Below are 22,684 nucleotides of genomic sequence, written 5' to 3'. Positions count from 1 at the left end.
GGCGGGAAATGCAAGGTAGTCTAAGATGAGATTGGAGTGTATGAGTGTAAATGCATGTCGTGTGGTAAATAAGGTTGGTGAGCTGCAGGCTCAAGTCGCCAGATGGGACTAAGATATTGTGGCAGTAACAAGACCTGGCTCAAAGAAGGGGAGGATTGGGTATTTAATATTCCTGGCTACAAGGTATTCAGGTAAGACAGGGAAGAAAAGGGGGGTGGGGGGGGGTGGCAGTATTGATCAAAGAAACTACTATAGCACTGGAAAGGGACGAAGCTGCGGTTGTTCTCCTTAGAACAGAGAAGGTTAAGGGGAGATTTGATAGAGGTGTTTGAAATTGTGAACGGTTTTGACAGAGTAAATAAGGAGAAACTGTTTCCGGTAGCAGACAGGTCAGTAACCAGAGGACACAGATTTAAGGTGATCAGCAAAAGAGCCAGAGGCGACATGAGGAAACAATTTTTTTTAAAATGCAGTAAGTTGTAATGATCTGGAACGCACTGCCTGAAAAGGATGGTGGAAGCAGATTCAATAGTAACTTTCAAAAGGGAATTGGATAAATACTTGAAGGGAAAAAATTTACAGGGCTCTGGGAAACGAGCAGGGGAATGGAACTAATTGGATAGCTCTGTCAAAAAGCTGGCACAGGCATGATGGGCTGAATGGCTTCCTCCTGGGCTGCACCTACTATGCAGTTGAGGGGTTAAAGACAATTGGTCAGAATTAAGGAACAGCAGAGGAGCTATAGGCCATCAAGGAGATAGAAGAGCAAATTTGCAGGCAAAGTACAGAAAGATGCAAGAACTATAGGAGTAGTGATAATGGGGGACTTCAATTATCCCAACATATACAGGGACATTTACAGTGTAAAGGGCAAAGAGGGAGAGAAATTCCTGAAATGTAAACAAGAGAACTTTCTGGAACAGTGGGCCTGATTTTAGCACCCGCTATCGGGTGCGTTCTCGGCAGGGGGGCCTCGAAAATTGCGAAATCCAGGATCCCGACCGGATCCCGCCCACTTCCAGGTTCCCCGCTGACGCGCCGGCATGCGCACGCAGCCCCCGCTGGTGGGAATCCCCCGCAGGCAATTAAAGCCAGTGGGATGCCACCTGAGAGTATTTACTTAGCTATTTCAGGTCATTGACTGACCTGATTAAGGGACTGTGTGTGATTTTGGATCAACATGGGACTGTTTCCCACACTGGGGGAAACACTCCCAGATCGAATGGACGTGTTGCAGCTGTCAGCCTGTCTCTCAGTCGTCTGCGCAGAAGAGCCCTGCAAATACACCTACACCCACTCTGCAGTGACACAATAGGTGGCATCAGTGGTGGGTGCTCATAGTGATACCCAAGAGCAGGCATTATTGCACAAACCGGACAGGATTGGCGAAGACATGGCAGTAGTGGTGCCAATATAATGTGTGATGTGAGTTGTTCTGAAATTCAATATAAGTAACAACCATGACAAACCCTCAAGCACCCTTGTGCATCCCCTTCATGCTCACGACACATTTGCCTTACGCTGCCTACTGCACATATGTGATGCATGCCCTGTGGCTGCAGCACAGGTGGTGGCAGGTTGAGTGAGGCTGGCCGTGAGAGAGATGCACGAGAGGGTGAGTATGGGATAGAGCCATGAGACTGTATGAGGATTGGGTTGCGTGGTAGTGGCGGGATGAGTACTGGCGAGGTGAGTAAGTGCAGGTAAGATGAGGATGGGGTTTGAGTGGTTATGAGGGGTGATGTGACAGAGTAGTGTTGGCAGTGCCGAAGGAGATGTGGGGTGGGGGCAGTGATGTAGCAGACGAAGTGTCGGGGAAAGACTGTGTACTCACTTTGGCTGACCTACTGAGGTCATTGGACCACTGTGTGCAGGTGGGCGATATGTTGGTGGCGCAGGTGACCCCCTCTGCCACCTCGAGCCAGGCCTTCCTGGTGGCGGAGGCGTGCCGCTTCCTCCCGCCCGCCGGGTGGAAGATCTCTGTCCTCCCCCTCCTCCTCACCCCATGTATTGATACCTGGGGTGAGGCATCATTAAACTGGGAGCAGCCTTCCCCCTGGCCTGCTCCATGCAGTCATCTTTGCTGTTGGTTGCAGCATCTTTCAGTGGAGGACTGCCCCTTTAAATAGAGCGCCTCCAGCTGACAGATCTTACTGCGCATGCGCAGCCCGCCCGCGCGCAGATCAGCAGCGGGGAACCCGGAGGAGCAGGTAAGTGAATCCAATTGGTGGGTTGCCTGCTACAATCGCGCAGGAAACCCACTAATTTCACCGGGCGCGCTTGCCCATCCGCTGGGAACCCACACCCCTGGTAAAATCGGGCCCAGTGTGTTTCCAGCCCAATGAGGAAGGAAGCAATAATGGATCTCGTTCTGGGGAATGAAGTGGGGCAAGTGGAGCATGTTTCAGTGGGGGAGCATTTCAGGGACAGTGATCATAATGTCATTAGGTTTAGAATATAGTTATGGAAAAGGAACAGGAACAATCCAAAGTGAAAATACTTAACTGGAGGAGGGGTAATTTCAGTGAGTTAAAAGGGGATCTTGCCCAGGTGGATTGGAATCAAAAATTGGTAGGCAAAACAGTGATTGAACAATAGGAGGCCTTCAAAAGATGAGTTGGTTCGGGTACAGAGTAGACACATCTAAGGGGGAAAGGAAGGGCATCCAAAGCTAGAGCACCCTGGATCACTAAAGATACAGAGATTGAAATGAGACAGAAAATGGAGGCTTATGATAAATGTAAGGTTCATAATACAGTAGAGAACCAGGCTGTATACAGAAAGTACAGAGGAGATCTAAAAAAGGGAATGAGAGGGACAAGGAGAGAATATATGTGAATGGATTAGCGGCTAACTTAAAAGGGAACCCAAAAGTCTTTTATAAACATATAAATAGTAAAAGGCTAGTCAGACGAAGCTTGGAACATATAAGAAACACAAAAGGGAGATCTTCTTGAGGAGGAAGGGGACATGGCTGAGGCACTAAATGAATACTTCGCATCTGACTTCACTAGAGAAGAGGATGCTGCCATTGTAGCAGTAAAGGAGGAGGCAGCAGTGATATTGGATAGGATAAAGATGGATAAAGAGGAGGTACATAAAAGATTGGCTTTACTCAAAGTAGAAAAGTCACCCGGTCCAGGTGGGATGCATCCAAGGTTACTAAGGGAAATAAGGGTGGAAATTGCAGAGGCTCTGGCCACAATTTTTCAATCCTCCTTAGATATAGGGATGTGCTGAAAGACTGGGAGGATTGAAAATGTTAAACCCCTGCTCAAAAAAGGGAGAGGGATAAACCCGGCAATTACAGGCCAGTCAGCCTAACGTCAGTGGTGGGTCAAGTTCGAGAGACAATAATACAGGACAAAATTAATTATCACTTGGAAAAGTATGGGCTATTTGTTAAAGGAAAATCGTGTTTGATCAACTTGATCGAGTTCTTTGATGGAGTAACGGAGAGGGTTGATGTAATGCGGTTATGTGTATATGGACTCTCAAAAGGCATTTGAAAGGAGGACAACATAATAGACTTATTAGCAAAATTAAAGCCCATGGGATTAAAAGGGACAGTGGCAGAGTGAATACAAAATCGGCTAAGGGACAGAAAGCAGAGAGAGTAGTAGTGAACAGTTATTTTTCAGACTGGAGGGAAGTATACAGTGGTGTTGCCCAGGGGTCGGTATTAGGACCATTGCTCTTTTTGATACATATTATTGACCTGGACTTGGGTGTAGAGGGTATAATTTCAACGTTTGCAGATGACAGGAAACTTGGAAATGTAGTAAACAATGTGCAGGATGGTAATGGACTTCAGGAGGACATAGACAAAATGGTGAAATGGGCAGACAAATGACAGATGAAATTTAATGTGATGTGATGCATTTTGTTAGGAAGAATGAGGAGAGGCAATATAAACTAAATGGTACAATTCTGAAGGGAGTGCAGGAACAGAGAGACCTGGGGGTATACGTACACAAGTCTTTGAACATGGCAGGGCAAGTTCAGAAGGCTGTTAAACAAGCATATGGGATCATGGGCTTTATTAATAGAGGCACAGAGTACAAAAGCAAGGAAGTTATGCTAAACCTTTATAATACACTGGTTAGGCCTCAGCTGGAGTACTGTGTTCAATTATGGGCACCACACTTTAGGAAGGATGTCTAGGCCTTAGAGAGGGTGCAGAAGAAATTTACTAGAATGGTACAGGGATGAGGGACTGCAGTTATGTGGAGAGAATGGAGAAGCTGGGGTTGCTCTCCTTAGAAAAGAGAAGATTAAGGGGGAGATTTGATAGAGGTGTTCAAAATCATGAATGACAGAGTAAATAGGGAGAGACTGTTTTCAGTGGCAGAAGGGTCGGTAACCAGAGGACACAGATTTAAGATGATCGGCAAAAGAGCCAGAGGCGACATGAGGAAATATATTTTTATAAACGTAACAAAGTGTAATAATCCGGAATGCACTGCCTGAAAGGGTGGTGGAAGCAGATTCAATATTAACTTTCAAATGGGAGTTGGATAAATACTTGAAGGGAAAGAATTTACAGGACTATGGAGAAAGAGCAGAGGAATGGGACTAATTGGATAGCTCTTTCAAAAAGCTGGCACAAGTCAGGAGTGTGATGGAATACTCTCCACTTGCCTGGATGAGTGCAGCTCCAACAACACTCAAGAAGCTCGACACCATCCAAGATAAAGCAGCCCGCTTGATTGGCACCCCATCCACCACCCTAAACATTCACTCCCTTCACCACCGGCGCACTGTGGCTGCAGTGTGCACCATCCACAGGATGCACTGCAGCAACTCGCCAAGGCTTCTTCGACAGCACCTCCCAAACCCGCGACCTCTACCACCTAGAAGGACAAGAGCAGCAGGTACATGGGAACAACACCACCTGCACGTTCCCCTCCAAGTCACACACCATCCCGACTTGGAAATATATCGCCGTTCCTTCATTGTCGCTGGGTCAAAATCCTGGAACTCCCTTCCTAACAGCACTGTGGGAGAACCGTCACCACACGGACTGCAGCGGTTCAAGGCGGCGGCTCACCACCACCTTCTCAAGGGCAATTAGGGATGGGCAATAAATGCCGGCCTCGCCAGCGACGCCCACATCCCGTGAACAAATTAAAAAAAAACAATGGGCAGAATGGCCTCCTCCTGTGCTGTCCTTCTATGATACGCTATCAATTCCTTTAAAAATCCTAAAAACCTCAATCAAATTACCCCTCACCCTTCCATATTCCAGAGAATACAATACAGTCCAATGTCCTTCTTTACAACAAAAGCGAGTGCTTCGCGACAACATAGAGCAAATGGCAACAGCAGGAAATCACTGCTTGCATCACACAGAACACAGATGCCTGGAGGCAAATCAGCAACTTCAACGTGCAGGCTTTCACTGGTGGCATTTAGGACTCAGATGATAGAATATGGAGAACATCATCCACCAAATTCCAAATACTCCAGGACACCATTTTGGAGGGTTTGCAGGAGACTTAGGATACAGTATCCCAGGGATTAAGGGGTATTAATAATTCCATAAGGACTTATTATGGAATTCCCGCAGATCAGTGGCAACTGGTGTCCTGATCCCGTGCCTGGTGGGAGAGCAGGAACTAGCTCCGAGGAAACTTGGAGCTTCTTTACTTTGGATTGGTCCTTTGTCAAGGTTGTTTTTGGTCTTGGTCTTCATTTGGAAGTCCCCCTCAGAACCGTTTTCTGTTTGGGGAATTTCCCTAAAACTGCAAATTGCATTCCCTATGAGGATGCTACTCCATTATTTATTTGTTGAAAGAGGAAGAGGAGGCAGAACAGCAGGCAAAAATCAGACTCGTAAGGCAGCACCGCAGGAGATTCAGACCCTCCCACTGATACCCAGTCACCAGGGTATGCAGACCCAGAGGGGTTGAAATTGGACATCGCCCAAAACTGGGCACAATACCAGCAGCGCACAGCATCGGGGAGTCAGAGTGGAGGGGGCCTAGGGCCATCCTAATATCAACAGCACAATGAAACACAGCTTCAGCCTTCCTGAGCTGTTATTCTAAGTTACCCTTACTTTATAGTGGCATGTTAGATCTGCGAATCCTAGAGTTAAATGCAGAATTTAGGACTTATGATGTCATCCTGACCTATATCATCATTTGCATGGCTGCACCTTAGCTAGGGAAGGCTCATCTTACACCCCCTTGCAGCAGAATTTAGGGGGTAACTTAAGTGGAGCGTAAAACTGGCATATCCTGTTTATGTCTCAAATTCTGACCCTTCTCCCAAATAGTTCCGCTGGGGTTACGCCCTACCAAACCACTGGAATTTCAGTAACTGTAGCTTTAAAAAGGGACACACATCTACACTCCAGAACAGTACTACATTGCATTTTATATTGTATAATATTCCTGTCCTTATAGAACAGTGCATTCTTCACTTTACTGCATCAGTGTCACAAAAGATTTAAAAAAAAACAAAATGATATCTGTAAGCCCACGTTGTTGTTGCTGTATGGCCACATTCAGGAAAGGGTTTTAAATACTTTTTGGCATCTGAAAAAGGGTATTAACGATACTTTTTAATCACCAGGATTTGTTGTGGTCAACAGAGATTGTTAAATTAGTCTCTTACCTTTTTCAATTTTGCAAGCAAAAATACTTTGCAATATCAACTGTGTCTGCCACAAAGGATGATTAGTTGGATACCAAAAACCATCCATATCAAGGGCAGCCGCTAGAAAATGTTTCCGTGCGTTCTGAAAGTTGGGTCTTCCAGAGCGCCAATTTGAATACTGCACATAAGAACCGTCGTACCACATCATACGATTTTCTAAAATAGAAAAAAATAAAACTTATTTAACAGTGTTGCTGGAATAATAAAAAACTGCAATTTTATAAACAAGTTTTGTATTTTAGTTCAATGCAATATGAAAAGAAATCAACGCTGTGCTAGTTTAATAGGCTTTCATGCAAAAAGAAAATTCTTTTTTTATTGTAACACAGGAGAATTCTTCCTTTCAACCCCTATAATGTATGTGAACTTATAAATGTTTAATTTCAATTAATCAGTCACCCAATAGGACTGACTGCAGAAAATTTTTTACCAGAGGGAAATGGGAGAAAGCATGTTCTCCATCATTGCCCCATAATTACAGTTTTCTGAAGTGCAGGTCGAAGCAAAAGAAGATAACATTAAAAAAGTTTCCTTTCCTGGAAAAATCAGTTAATATGCTTAAGCTGTTGGCTGCAATTCTTCACCCCAATTCTTCTGGCTCGGTGACTGGAATGCCATGACCAAAAAATGGTCAGCAGCACAAGTAAATCTAATATTAAATTCCATTCTTTGGTGATTTTAATCAAACTTTTAGTACATTAGCACAAACTGCACATTATCTTGATACTATTAAGATGGTCTTTGCCAAGCTACATTATTAACATCAACCATTCAGACTTATTACAACTGTTGTACAATCCTGCACATCGGGTACTGTTTCAAATTAATTTTGTAATCATAATTTGTAAACTTTGTTGATAAATTAAGATTCCAAATCAGTTTATTGCGCATTAAACATTTATTTCCTCTTGAGAAATGCAAAGATAAAACACGTTACAATCCATCCAACATAGGGGAAGAGAAGCTGACAATATTACATACCTACATACATGGTTGTGCAGGCACTAACCAAATGAAAACACAGTTCTTAAGGAACACACCATTTATAATGAATCCAAGAACCAAGAAAGGAATTCTGACCATATAAAAGAGTAAGATATTGTACATTACTTACCATTATATTTAACGCTAAGCCACACCCATTTGAATAGATAACTATGAACTTTAAGCTGTTCTGTGACAAAGTTGTTCTCTTCTTCACTTCTAATAGTTAAAATATTGGAGTGCGGATCTGTTTATCAAAACATATTTGTATAAGTTTTACCTTCCACCTGGTTAAAATGCATCCAAACTACAAGTTGAATAAATTCTTTTAAGAAGATAAACTATGGATTAAACAGTTGGTTTCATTATTTTTTGCATCTCAGCAACTATACATATTGTAAATCAATAGATTTTTAAAAGCACATTGTATAAAAAGGTCATTGGAAGATGCTGAACTATTTCAAACATATGTAGAATTTAGTAGGTAGAGTTCCTGATAAAGTAAGCTACAGAATTACAACTGAAAACAGACACGCAGAATAGCTCTTACCTAAATTCTTGCACATGCTGTGGACAGTACTCGCTTCGAAAAACATAGGCTTTTCAGCATTAATTAGAAAGGTGTAACAATTATTTCTGAATGGTATCCATAACGCTCCTTGAATCTTATGAGGGCACTTCACTGTTTCAACATCAGGCTTTTTGGGTGTTAATTCTTCTGTCAAATTGAAGTATATAATTTAAAACATGCAATCTACTAGTTTCATTCTGAATAGATTGCACAAGGAACAGCGGTCCAAGAAGATGGCTCACCACCACCTTCTCAAGGGCAATTAGGGATGGGCAATAGATGCTGGCCTCGCCAGCGACGCCCACATCCCATGAATGAATAAAAAAAGACAAAATAACTTTTATTTTTTGAGTTACATCGAAACTACAGCACAAAAACAGGCCATTCGGCCCAACTGGTCTATGCTGGCACTTATGTTCCATATGAGCAACCTCCCTCCCTACTTCATCCATCACTGTCAGCATACCCTTCTATTCCTTTCTCCCTCATGTGCTTATCTAGTTTCCCCTTAAATGCATCTATGCCAGTTGCCTCAACTATTCCTTGTGGTAGCACATTCCACATTCTTACCACTCTTTGGGTAAAGAAGTTTCGCCTGAATTCCCTATTGGATTTATTAGCGACTATCTTATATTTATGACCTCTGGTTTGGACTCCCCCCACAAGTGGAAACATTTTCCCTATGTCTACCCTATCAAATCCTTTTATTATCTTAAAGACCTCTATGAGGTCACCGCTCAGCCTTCTCTTTTCTAGAGAAAAGTGCCCCAGCCTATTCAGCCTTTGACGATATTATATCCTCACAGTTCTGGTATCATCCTTGTGAATCTTTTTTGTACCTTCTCCAATGCCTCTATATCCTTCTTCAATAAAAGAAAAACTTGCATTTATATAGTGTCTTTCACGACATCTCAAAGCACTTTACAACCAATGAAGTACTTTTAAAAAAAAAGTGTAGTCACCGTTGTAATGTAGGAAATGTGGCAGCCAAATTGCACACAGCAAGGTCCCACAAACAGCAATGAGATAATGACCAGATAATCTGTTTTTTTTTGTGATGTTGGTTATGATATGGAAACCAGAACTGTGCACAGTACTCTAAGTGTGGTCTCACCAAGATTCTATATAAGTTTTACATAACTTCTGCTTTTCAATTCTATCCCTCTAGAAATGAACCCAGTGCTTGATTTGCCATTTTTATAGCCTTATTAACCTGCATCGCTATTTTTAGTGATTTGTGTATCTGTACCCCTAGATCCCTTTGCTCCTCTATCCCATTTAGACTTATTATCCAAGCAGCATGTGGCCTCCATATGCTTCGAATCAAAATGCACCACCTCAACATTTACCGACAATGAAGTTCATTTGCCAATTACACACCCATTCTGCAAGTTTATTAACATCCTCTTGCATTTTTACGCATTCTTGTTTTGTACTAACTATACCCCCCAAATTGGTGTCATCCGCAAATTCCTCTGCAACATCCTCCAACCCTATATCCCATCCCAAGCCTTTTGATCCGTTGATTCAGGCCTCCTACACATCTCATGCTCCCTTTGGTTCTACTCTTCTCTGGAACACTCTCCCTAAACCCTCATGCTTTGATACTTCTCTTCACATCCTCAAAAGCTTTCTCAAACTTTTTTTGACCATGCTTTGTCATCTCTCCTAACTCTGTTGTTGCTCAATATCCACTTCCCCACTGTGATGCATCTCGAGGCAGTTTACCATGTTAAGAGCACTATACGAGTGCAAGTTGTTGCTGGTCCTACGAAAAAAGAACTTGCATTTATATAATGCATTTCATGTCCTCAGGATGTCCCAAAGTGCTTTACAACCAATTACGTACTAATTAAGTGGAGTCACTGTTGTAATGTAGGGAAACATGGCTGCCAATTTGTGCATAGCAAGATCCCACAAACAGCAAAGACATAAATGATCAGATAATCTGTTTCAGTGATGTTGGTTCAGGGATAAGTGTTAGCCATAAATGAGAATGCCACTGCTCTTCTTTGAATAGTGCTATGGGATCGTTTGCATCCAACTGAGAGGGTAGACTGGACCCCAAGTTTAACATCACATCCAGAGGATGGCACCTCTGACTGTCCAGAACTCCCTCAGACATAAGTATAGCAAATATTTCAAATCAGCTGGGATACTTACTTTGTTGAATATGGCAAACAGCTCCTTCTAATACTGCATTACAGTCCAAGGTTTTCCAGAACCCATCAACTTCCATGTACACACAATTATCAGTCGGCGCAGACTTATCTCTGCTCCAATGACTAAATACTGTGTGTCTTCCATCTGACCAGCGAAAGTGTAACCCATCCTGATATTGAAAACAAAACATTACATTGCACATCACATCGTGCCTTATAGCCACTTTCCAAACAGCCTGGCTGAGCTTGGCAATTCATCATGTGCAGGGAAGACCTATATAATATTTGTCTGTGGCATTGTGTTGAACCACAAAGCTATCCAAAATCATGACATTGGCTGTTTCGTTTCATTACTACATTTTAGTGAGCTTGTGCTGAGGAGAAAACCATTACTTTGGGCATCATGCACTCCCACATACACATTAAAATTCCCTTTATTCTACCCCAACTCCAAACTCAAAAAAATACATCTTACTAAGCCATTGAACTTTTCCAGTTTCAATCTCTGCCTAGGCTAATTGAGTGTGTAAGTTTAGGGGGCAATATCCTGCCTTGGTAACTTTCATATGAACTTACCACCATGTGGAAAATGGGAGATGAAATGTGCAGATCTGTTTAAAATAGCTTTAAATGTTATTGGCCAGTTCATTTAAAAAAAAAGTGAATTATTTGGAGCAGAGGAGTAAGGAGAATGAATTCAATTAACTTCAATTATATTGCACATTCCATTTAACATGTAATACACTCGACCAGCATCATAAGTGACACTTGGATCATGCCTTCATTTATGTTAACAGATTTAAGTCAATACAAGTGGGTCTTTTTGTTAATATTTGTGTGGGAGTATCTTCACCACACAGATTGCAGCACTTCAAGGCGGTGGCTCACCACCACCTTCGAGGACAATCAGGGATGGGCATTAAATGTTAGCCTTGCCCGTGACGCCCACATCCCATGAATGAATAAAAAAAAATCTTTCAGAATGTGTTAAATAAAACGATTGTGTATACCATCGTGATATATGTGGATGCATCATGGACTATGTTTCACTCACACTGGATGCACTGCGATATGTGTAACAACTACTTCTTACACTTTTATATAAACCTATTAATGTCCTCAAAAAATGATTAAAAGTCAGCTTTAAGCTGAATGTAACTACCTAAAAGTACTCCCGTTTACAAACTGGGCTTGCAACACTGCTTGAAAACTGGGATCTGGTGATTAGCAGTAATATATATGGGAGCATCATGGTGAAGGATACTTTGCAAAGATACAAACAGGTCTGATGTCAAAGTAAGTTATTTTTTTCCCAATTATATACACATGTAGGAAACACTAGCCGAAGGTTGGAAGAAACACCAATGTATTATAATAATGACATAAGCTAAAAAGGTATGAAAGTGATTTTTACTTTTTTTTTTGGGAACTTTATGTTTGCGATATAATGCTTCATATTTAGATTAATCATCATATCAATAGTGTGTCATAATGTCTTCTGACATCACTGCTACATATACAAATTTATTTCTCTATTAGGTTGGTTTTGCTCTTTATTTGTTTTGAGCCCTATGACCTTTATCAATTCAGAAGCAGGAATAGATTGCAATATTCATTATACCCTTCTCTAGGTCCATTAAAAAGCAGGTCCTCCCGTAAACCACCTTCTCCATTACCAATGGAAAATATTAGTAGAAATTATATGATAGGAACATACATCTTGGCTGTAGAGTCCGATCCACACCGGATACCCTAGAGTGTTGACAGTAACTGTGAGGAAAGCCTGGTGGTAGGGTTCAGTAATGCTAACCAATTCGTTACCACTCTTCTGGCACTCAATTAGTGCTTCTTCCCAAGTTAGGTTCTTCTTGATTATTACATAGGTATGGTTCAGAAAATTCAAGGTGTCATTTAAAGGCTGAGTGACTGCATCATTGATAGAATGCTCTAAAGAAAACATTAAAAAATTGTTAGTGACTGCTCAGATAAATAGTTAATGCATAGATTGCAAAACTGCTGAAGATGTTAAGTTAACAACATTGGCAGTAGAGCCTACAATGTGGTTAAGCTTTCAGGGCCTAAACTTTAATATGGAGCCAGGAAGAGGGTGGGGGCAATTCCTGATGGGAATCCCGGAAGTACGGATTTCCTGGACTTCCTTACGATTTTGATGTAAGGATGTCTTTTATTTTCTTTTTGTTGGTTTACCGCCCAAAAGGCCTGATCAACAGGCCGGCTGTCAGTCGGACGGGTGGTCGCGGCGGGAGGGGGGCGTTGCAGGTAGGCTTGTTGGGCCTGGAGGAAGCACTCCTGCTTCTCTGGGCCCACAAAGTGCGATAAATGCATTTGCCTGCTATTTCGGGCCTTCTCGCCTCCTCACACGTGGCGTCAAGTAGAAGGCCTGGGAATCCCAGGCCCCAGGGATTAGAAATAAAAAAATTGTAAAAATGGAGGCCCACAGCCTCTTTGAAAGATTTCAGAGACCGACCCTCCTCCTAAGAGTGGCTTGGTTGCCCCCCCACCCTCGTCACGCCTCCTTTAAAACCGGAAGTTGGCGGGTTGGGGTCGGGTTTTAGGTTTATAAAATTTTTACTGCCCCACCACCCATTCTTCCAGGTTACAATTTAGGCCCAGAAATCACCTTGAAAAGTATGATTTAATATCCTGCACCCTGATGAGATAAACTCCCAACATGTTGAAGGTGCAATTTATTTCAATGATTCATCCCAATAGAGGTCATATTCATCTATATTATAGTTTCAAGATATATCTATCACATTTAAGGTGTAACATGCACATTTCTGTGTCACTTTCAAAAAAAAAACAAAAAAAAGATAGCCAATTATTTCCAATCTATACTGGAAATTTCCCAAAAACAGAAAATCTTTCTAATTGACCTTCAGAATCGCACTTTGAAAACATCTGGGAGACATTTTCTGTTGGCTCCTCTGACTTTTAATTGAGTTTAATATCTGATCAAGAATAATTAACCTCTAATTGTCTGCAGAAAGACAGAACAATTGGTCCTTTAAAGGGACACAGCAGCACTTTATCAGCAGAATATGTTTCATTATCTAGAAGCACAGAAGCTAACAGCACAGAAAGAGGTCATTTGGCCCATAGTATCTGTGGTAACTCTGCTAGAGCAATCAAGAACTGATCCCATTGCCTTATTCTCTCCCCCATAGCCCTGCATCTTCCTCTGCTTCAAATGTTTATCTGCTCTTCCCTTTCTAGCATTTATATTTTCCTGTTTACTTCTCTCTTCCCTTCTCAGGTCTGGAATCTGATTATTTGAAGACAGACAATATGGTAGTTTTAAACTTTGCTGTCTTGGTGGTAACCTGGAAGAATATATCATCCACTTATTGTAGGTTCAAAGGGGGGTTGACACAGAGGAGGTTACAGACATAGGCAGGAGTGAGGCCATGGAGGGATTTAAACTTGAGAATGGGAATTTTAATTTGAGGCGGGTGGGGGCGGGGAGGGAAGCCAATGTATGTCAGTGAGGAAAGGGGCGATGGCCGAGCAAGACTTGACATGGGATCGGGATCGGATGCAGGCAACAGTTTTGGATAATCAAAGTTAACAGAGGGTGGAAGAAAGGGAGCTGTCCAGGAAAGCATTGGAATAATTACGTCTGGAGGTTACAAAGGTATGGCTGAGGGTCTCAGTGGTAGATGGGCTGAGGCAGGTGATGTTAAGTGGTCTTTGTGATGGAGAGGATATGGGGTTGGACACTCAGCTTGGGGTTGAATAGGTAACCAAGGTTCAGCCTGAGACAGTGGCTGTGAAGGGGGATAATATCAGTGGCAAACGTATGGAGTCTGTAGTGGGGACTGATGATGATAGCTCCAGTCTTCCCAATGTTTAGATGGAGGAAATTGCAGCTCATCCAATTTACATTTTATGTTTACAGTCCCAATAAGTTACAGGGGTAGAAATTTAAGCAAGTTTATGACCAATTGCTTGCACTTTCAGAGCTTTGAATGTAATTGTGCCAACTGAGATTATCGAAGGAAATCAATCCCAATTCTTCTCACAAATATATTATACTAACTAGAGGGAGTCACTGGAAAATAAAATGTATGGTCTTCTTGCATGAAATGGAAAGCATATTGTTGAAAAATAATATACTCTATCAGATTTGACACTATATATATATATATATATATATATATATAAAAAAAAAAGGATGGAACTAGATCAAAACTAAAAGTTCATGAAAAGAAGATATTTTACATATTACCTCGACGTTTCTGGCATACACCAATGTACTGCCAATCATCACAAGCTGCAAAATCCCATTTTCCAACAAATGGTGTGCCTGGGTCATTTAGTAGAAGAGCACATCGTTTTTCTACACTGAAAAACTAAAAACAAAATCACATTAAAAGAATATAACTTTTCATAATTAGAAAAAGATGCACTCTGATCTTTTAATATAAAGTGAATCATTTTTTTGAACACTTTAGCAGTAGAGCCTACAACATGGTTAAGCTTTCAGGGTCTAAACTTTAACACAATAGCCCAATATTTATTAAACTAGCCTTGTACCAAATTCAGCATAAAAAGAAAAAAATTGCCAGAAATCTGAAATAAAAACAGAAAATGCTGGTGAAAGGTCCACATCTGAAACATTAAATTGTCTTCACAGATACTGAAAAGAACTGCTGTGTATTTCGAGAATTTTCCATTTTTATTTAAGTTCAGAGTATGCATTTTTTGCAAATCACCATACAGTACCAGGTCAGGAGCAGCTCTCTGATAACTATAGTCAGCATCTTGTGCTTCCGTTGCAATTACCTAGTTGCCACAAATGAAGCACACTAAATGCACACTTGGGATGTTCTTATTTTCTCTGAAGCACCACTGCAAATCACAGGTATGTATGGATTGCACATGTTTGATATCGACTTACTGACATGAGTCTAGTGGACTGAAGAGTCACTCATATACTACTAGGTAGGTATGGTATGCACATGATGGCACACAACAATAGTCCATTATTATGGGTAGGGCTCAGTGGAGATTGTACTGCATTGGAGAGGTCTCTACTATTTCATGCCAAATCTGTGGTGCTACATGTGCGGATTCAGCACAAAAATTGTAAGTTGTCAAATAGCGGCAACACTTACTTTATTGCCAATCACAAGCTAGAAAAAGTAGGTATCTGTAATAACAGCAAGAAGTTCCTCTGCTGTGTACCTTTTTTGCTTTAAAGATTAGTTTGTTACAGGAGCACCATCTTGGTAGGGTACTCTACCAAGCAGGTCAGGAGATTCCCGGATTTGAACCTCGTCTGCACTGAACGAGCAGATTTCAGAAAGACAGCGGCTCCCATTCTTCCGTGATCCAGCAACCTCTACTATAAGTGTGCGTGTGGTTCGTGGGCGACGACAGGATTGGTCTCAAAGATGATGGTCCCTATAGTTGGATAGTCGACCAGCAATCACTGTTCAGGTTCACCCATGATCCGCCACCTGGGTGAGATACTGAGTGCGGAGTACTGAGAAATTCTATCATTCTTCAGCTGACGTTCACACATGCTATCTTCCAGTATTGGGAGCCCTACACAATTTTCCCCTCTCTAGCCCAGGGGCGTTGAGGTCAATTGTAGCATCCCAACTATTCCCTGGGCTGAATCGGAGGCGATTAATGCCCTTGCAAAATATTTGTTTTATTAGTCCCCAGAGAATATGCTGTAAACCAAGGCCTGTTATAGACTGTAGCTACATTGCATGGGATTGTGTGTCACAAGTGGAAAGATATTTGTCAGGAGTGTTTGAGGGGAAAAGATCAGTTAACTTAGCACAACATAGAGATGAAATCTGCGAACTTTCAGGTTTTTATGGCCCAGTTACCCAAAAGAGAAGAATGGAATATTGAAGGAAAAGTCACATCACCCTCATGCATCTTATAAAAGAATTGGAAAAGGGCTGCGATGCAATTCAAATGCCCTTATGGCTAGACACAACAAAGAAATACAACATTCAATAGTTTAACGCCACACAATTATAAAAATAAACAACTATATAAATATTTAGCTTACATCAATGTCTAGAATATCCAGTTCCATCTCAAACGATGACTGCCAATTTGTGTACTCAACAGGCCTTCCTGTTACCCATTTGTTGTTTCCAATTCTATTTGTGGCCTGCAAACCGAGCCACAGTTTGCGTGGCAGCGAAGAGATACGGGATATAATAAAATCTGTTGAACAGAAAGATGCAAATAGATTTAAGTCACCTTCAATCAATATGGAAACAAATATTGTTGGTTGGCAGTTTTCTTCCCTCCTCTTCTGTCTCTTCCCCCCTCCCACCCCACCCCAATCACTCATGAAGACAATGGGTAGATTTTCACCTGGAGTGGTTTTGAAGCAGGAGCCAGGCCTTACCTGCATGGCATTTGGCAGGATGCCCAGGCGTTGAGATCGCCGATAGACAGCCCACTAAATTGGGAAGCAGTATTGTTACCCGACACTAGCACTATTTAAAAGGGTCAATGCACATCAGAGACTTATCGCGTAATCCTGTCAAGAGTGCTGCCCGAAATTGATTTATCAGCAATTCGTATTGTTTCAGTGGCCCTGAGAACTGTATATTCTGTTCTTTAATTGTGTGATTTTTCTGCATTAGCTGTTAGCTCGGTGGTCCCAAGAAGAGAAAATTCTGCTGTTTCTCCACATGCTTGCAGCATATGCAGAATATCAAAGGCGAGAAGCTTTGATTCAGTGATGCCGAGGTACTGCTGCAGAAGGTGTGGGAGCAGAGGCAATTCCTATTCCCAAAATAAGGCACAAAACAAACAGCAGCAGGCCTAGAAGGAGGTTGGGGAGGTGGTGAATGCCCACATTACCCTGCATTCAGTGCAGAAAAAGGTTCAATGACCCAACCAGAATAGCAAGGATAAAATGCAGGTCTTGCTATCTCCATTTATATGAGTCACACGTTTCCATAGCAATTTTTTGGACCCCCATCACCCCATGCACACTTCACTCCTCCTCCCTCCACACACTGGATGTTTCTTCACCACTCACAGCAGGTCAGGGCAGCAGCCCTCCTCGTTACAATCACAAACTCACTTGCCGCTTGTGCTCTCAACATTCACGAACAGCAGTCTGGGTTCACCTGGTCATAACTGGTAGGCCTTTCACTCTTCTGCTAATTGCTTCCCCTTTTATCACTTCAGCTACTCTCTTGCACAAGAGCATTGCCCCATCCTTCTACAAACTTGTTGCTTTGGCCTCATGGCAAGCTCTCTAGTTGAAGCAACCTCACATGGAGCGCTACCACTGAGCGAAGGCTGACAATATTACTGATATGCAGAACAAGTAGACATAAAGCATTAACTCCCTGTTTTATACTATTGTGAATATAATGAGCCCTAATATTCCACTTTCTGGTGAATTCTAGTGTTCAATGAAAGAAGGGATGTCAGTGCCAGGGAATGGAACATTTTTTCACTTTTGACAACAGGTCCAGCTGTCGTTGTGGACTTGTGTCCATTATGAAATACCTTGAGACTGTCCAAACTCATTTTACACAGAGCCCTCAGAAAAACACTGCAAAGAAAAGACTGGTCTGGCTGGATTTAAATACAAGTTGCAGAGCTGAAAGAGCAATAACCCACTGACTGCACATTTCCCATTCTCTTGCCTGTTTGATGTACAAGCTGCATGGGAAATTAAACTGAACTTTAAAACAGCAACAAAATTAATTGTATCCTAGGAAATTACTTTAATAAAGATATAGGCCTAGAAATTTGAGCGCACCCAAAAACCAAAGCACAGGGAAAGCCCTAAACGGGCGTAATATTGGGCCTCCATCACCGTGACGGCGCACTGCGGACACCTAATGGGCGTCCCTAGTTAACTCGCCAAAAAGGACTGGAAACATAGAAAATAGGAGCAAGAGTAGGCAATTCGGCCCTTCAGGCCTGCTCCGCCGTTCAAAATAATCTTGGCTGATCGTCTAACTCAATACCCTGTTCCCGCTTTTTCCCCATATCCTATTAGCATTAAGGAAGACTGGGCCACTGCAACGTCAGCAGTGGCCCTCAGCTAAGTCCTCAAGGGAACCGGGTGGTGGGGGGGTGGGGGGGTGGGAGGGAGGAGGCTGGCGGTGATCAGTAGCGATGGCCAGGATCGGGAATGGTGGGTAGTGATTGGCAGCAATTGGGGAGTGGTTGAGGTTACGATTTGGGGGGGGGGGGGGGGGGGGGGGAAGAGAGGAGGAGGAGGAGGGGGCACGGTGGCTTGCAGTTGCCTTTGTTGTTTGAATCAAGGGATGGGAAGAACATGCCTGCTCCTCCCAGCTCCACATTCAGATAAGTATATTTTAAATACATACCTTGTTGGTTCCAGTCCATTAAAGAACACGTGCAAGGCTGCCATTCAGGGCAACTCAATATTGCAGAGGGGGTCTTAATCAAGCGTTCGGCCCCTTATTTGAATATGCATTGCGCCCAACACCTGTTTCAGATGTATGTACTGGAAGCCTATTTTTTTTGCCTACATAAATGATAGGCAGCGTACTTCCAGCTCATAATGAATGTGCGGTTCCTGCCCGCCATATTGGATGCTTAGGTGCCCATTTAGCACCAAAAAATGGGCATGCACCATCCAATCGCTAGGTCATACTGCTAAAACAAAGATTTTCTTCTTTCAGTAAATTTGTAGTGTTAATTTTAAACAACATAAAATGTTCCATTTTTGGATTTGGAGCTTATTTTAAATGTGGTTCAACTAACAACATACCTTGCTCCACAGAATTTTCGATAGTTGGCAAGTTTCCACCCAGGCTCTGACAAAATCGTGAGGCATCTTCCCATGAAAGGTATCGTGGTTTTATAAAGTTATAGCACTAGAACAGAAGAAACCTGGCTCATATCAATGCATTTTCTACTAGTTGTATTGGTTCCTGTTTACATTCTGGTTCAAAGCAGTACGTGCTTCGTAATAGAATTTATTTCACAAAGAAGCACCAGTTCTGTAATCCCGTTCTTTGTAATCCTAGTGTCAAAACCTCCGAAATAAATCAAATTATAAATATCTATCTGTGAGCAATCCAATTAAAGCAACAACTTGTATTTCATTAATAATAATGTTAAGCAGATATAAAAAATAAAAGTTTAGCAGGATAATAAAATGCCAATTGTGAAAAATAACACATGGTTTTCCTGTTAAGAGGACACTATAGGGAAGATTTTGAGGCCTCCCGCACGGTGGAAATGGGCGGTAGACCCCTGAAAATGGTATGATATGACTTAACGCCCCGGCCAATGCCATCTCCCCAAGGGCCTACCGCTGGGCTGCCGGTGCACCTGCCTGAGCCAGGCAGTCGGCCCTTTTAATATGTTAATTCAAATGCTGGAAGCAGTGCAGGGAAGAGCCACAAGGCTGATCACTGTTCATAAAAGTCCAAGTCATCAGGAAAGACTGGAAAAACTTGGGCTTTTCAGCCTCGAAAAGGATACCCCTATTTGATCTTGTTAATGTGTACAAGACTGAACAGTATGGAAAATGTAAAATTACTTTAAACTGCAAGAGCAGAACAAGAGGTCACAGATTCAAACCAGTGGAAAGCAAATTTAGGACCAATATCCTAAAGGTTTTCTTCACACGAAGAGTGATCTACATTCCGATGGAATGGACCCCCAGATACAGTAAAGGAAGTAAAAACCCTGTAATCATCCAAGAACCAATTGGATGCTGCAATAGGGGGACTTTCTGGGGTCATTCTGGATGGATGAACAATAATGGGCCGAATAACCTTCCTCATCCTTTAGTAGCTCTGTATCTTAGGATTCATAATCTCATGTCATCTCATTTCAATACCTTTCCTAATTAACAAGAACTTCCATTGAAAAAGAAGTCATCACAAATCCTTACAAATATTCCCAAAGCCTGTAGATCAAATCGGGCCAGGACCTACTCCGTTAATGGTAGGGCGTTGGGGAGAGTTATAGAACAAAGAGATCTAGGAGTACAGGTTCATAGCTCCTTGAAAGTGGGGTCACAGGTGGATAGGGTGGTGAAGAAGGCATTCAGCATGCTTGGTTTCATTGGTCAGAACAATGAATACAGGAGTTGGGATGTCTTGTTGAAGTTGTACAAGACATTAGTGAGGCCACACTTGGAATACTGTGTACAGTTCTGGTCACCCTATTATAGAAAGGATATTATTAAACTAGAAAGAGTGCAGAAAAGATTTACTACGATGCTACCGGGACTTGATGGTTTGACTTACAGGGAGAGGTTGGATAGACTGAGACTTTTTTCCCTGGAGAGTAGGAGGTTTAGGGGTGATCTTATAGAAGTCTATAAAATAATGAGGGGCATAGATAAGGTCGATAGTCAAAATCTTTTCCCAAAGGTAGGGGAGTCTATAACGAGGGGGCATAGATTTAAGGTGAGAGGGGAGAGATACAAAAGGGTCCAGAGGGGCAATTTTTTCACTCAAAGGGTGGTGAGTGTCTGGAACGAGCTGCCAGAGGCAGTAGTAGAGGCGGGTACAATTTTGTCTTTTAAAAAGCATTTGGACAGTTACATGGGTAAGATGGGTATAGAGGGATATGGGCCAAGTGCAGGCAACTGGGACTAGCTTAGTGGTATAAACTGGGCGACATGGACATGTTGGGCCAAAGGGCCTGTTTCCATGTTGTAAACTTCTATGATTCTATTATGTAGCTATTGTGCTTTTAAATAAAGTGACAAATAGAAGAAAACTTCTTTACTCTTACATTATCTCCAAAGGGGATCCAGCTATCAGCACACAGGCTACCTGTTTCATTAGTTTCAGGAGACCATGGCTCCAGTGATGTTATATTTAACTTTTGACAAATGAAGGGAAGACGTCTGAAGCATTCCACGTGTTCATAATACTCTGTGGGGGAAAAAATGAAATATGTTATAACTTTGTAACAGTGATAACTCTTGCCAGTGTTAGAACCTCCAGCCTGTCAGTTAACATTCCACTAATTGAGACCAGCTCTTATAGATACTGATGTCATCAACAGACAACATTAATCAGGAACTTCATCTCTCTTCCAAATGTTACGTTTTTCTGTTTAGTGGGTCACAATTTCAGCACATTCCAGTGCAGTGTTCCTCACTAACATACAAATTATGAAAACTTGCAAAATAACACCTCATGTCCCCACAGAAATCAATTTGTAAACTGATTTACATAGTGTCAGCCCTAGCTCAGTGGTAGCACTCTTATCTGAGTCAGGTGGTCATTGATTCAAGCCCCACTCCGGACACTTAAGCACATAATTTAGGCTAACAGTTCAGTGCAGTACTGCATTGTATTGTTGGAGGTGCCATCTTTCACATGAGGTGTTACTGAGGCCCCATCTGCCCGCTCAGGTGGATGTAAAAGATCCCATGGCATGATTCAAAAGAGCAGAGGAATTCTACTGGAACCCAGGCCAAAGTTTATCCCTCAAACAACATAATTTATGATGTGGAGATGCCGGTGATGGACTGGGGTTGACAATTGTAAACAATTTTACAACACCAAGTTATAGTCCAGCAATTTTATTTTAAATTCACAAGCTTTCGGAGGCTTCCTCCTTCGTCAGGTGAACGATGTGAAAAAAAAAAATGTGGAAGATACAAAGCTTTCACATCGTTCACCTGACGAAGGAGGAAGCCTCCGAAAGCTTGTGAATTTAAAATAAAATTGCTGGACTATAACTTGGTGTTGTAAAATTGTTTACAAACATAATTTATATCATTGCTGTTAATGGGACTTTGCTGTGTCCAAATTGCTGCTTTATTTCCCTACATTTCAACAGTTCCCTACATATCAAAAGTACTAAACTAACCATCAAGTGATTTGGGATGTCCTGAAAGTCACCATGTAAATGCAAGATACTTCATTCTTGAAACACAGACATAAGTATTGCCTAGAAAGGCCATAAATCAACTAACCCATCCTAATTGTATTACAAAAAGCCACTTTTTCTTTAATATATTATCCTAGTCATGAATGCAACGGTTAGGCTCGCTGACCATCTAAAACGACAAGTTTCAACAGTTCTAATTCCAAGTTTCTATCAAGGCCATGATGTCAGTGCAATCATCCACAATAAAGTCGTGGACGGCAAGGGCCTTGTTCGCAAGTGAACGGACATTCTGGAAAGAGATGCGGTGATTGTTGATCTGCTGGCAGACGCCAAAGGGTCAGCAGTGGGAGGAGTTAGTGGGAGGTTGGCAAGATCAGCCCCCAGCAGGCACGTTTGGTTGAATGGGCAGCAAGAGAGGAGGATGGGGCAGTTGGGGTTGCTGCTCATA

At 42.1% G+C, this 22,684-nt stretch overlaps 1 protein-coding gene across 2 annotated transcripts in view; it reads right to left on the bottom strand.

The window, feature by feature from the left end:
* The window catches only part of ly75 (lymphocyte antigen 75), a 116,565-nt gene that overhangs the window by 17,811 nt on the left and 76,070 nt on the right, over positions 1-22,684 (bottom strand). The window contains exons 21-29 of one of the 2 annotated variants that reach the window (XM_067987396.1): positions 21,127-21,269; positions 19,142-19,247; positions 16,433-16,593; positions 14,630-14,753; positions 12,098-12,327; positions 10,382-10,550; positions 8,198-8,365; positions 7,778-7,894; positions 6,622-6,819 (exon numbers count right to left, since the gene is read on the bottom strand). In XM_067987396.1, the coding sequence (XP_067843497.1) occupies positions 6,622-6,819; positions 7,778-7,894; positions 8,198-8,365; positions 10,382-10,550; positions 12,098-12,327; positions 14,630-14,753; positions 16,433-16,593; positions 19,142-19,247; positions 21,127-21,269 (1,416 nt within the window). The remainder of the gene's footprint in view (positions 1-6,621; positions 6,820-7,777; positions 7,895-8,197; positions 8,366-10,381; positions 10,551-12,097; positions 12,328-14,629; positions 14,754-16,432; positions 16,594-19,141; positions 19,248-21,126; positions 21,270-22,684) is intronic. The other variant, XM_067987397.1, reaches the window with a different exon arrangement.

The sequence above is a fragment of the Heptranchias perlo genome, chromosome 7, assembly GCF_035084215.1.
Source record: "Heptranchias perlo isolate sHepPer1 chromosome 7, sHepPer1.hap1, whole genome shotgun sequence".
Classification (NCBI taxonomy): domain Eukaryota; kingdom Metazoa; phylum Chordata; class Chondrichthyes; order Hexanchiformes; family Hexanchidae; genus Heptranchias; species Heptranchias perlo.
Note: the sequence above shows the minus strand (reverse complement) of the source record. Positions and strands in the feature narration are given on the sequence as shown.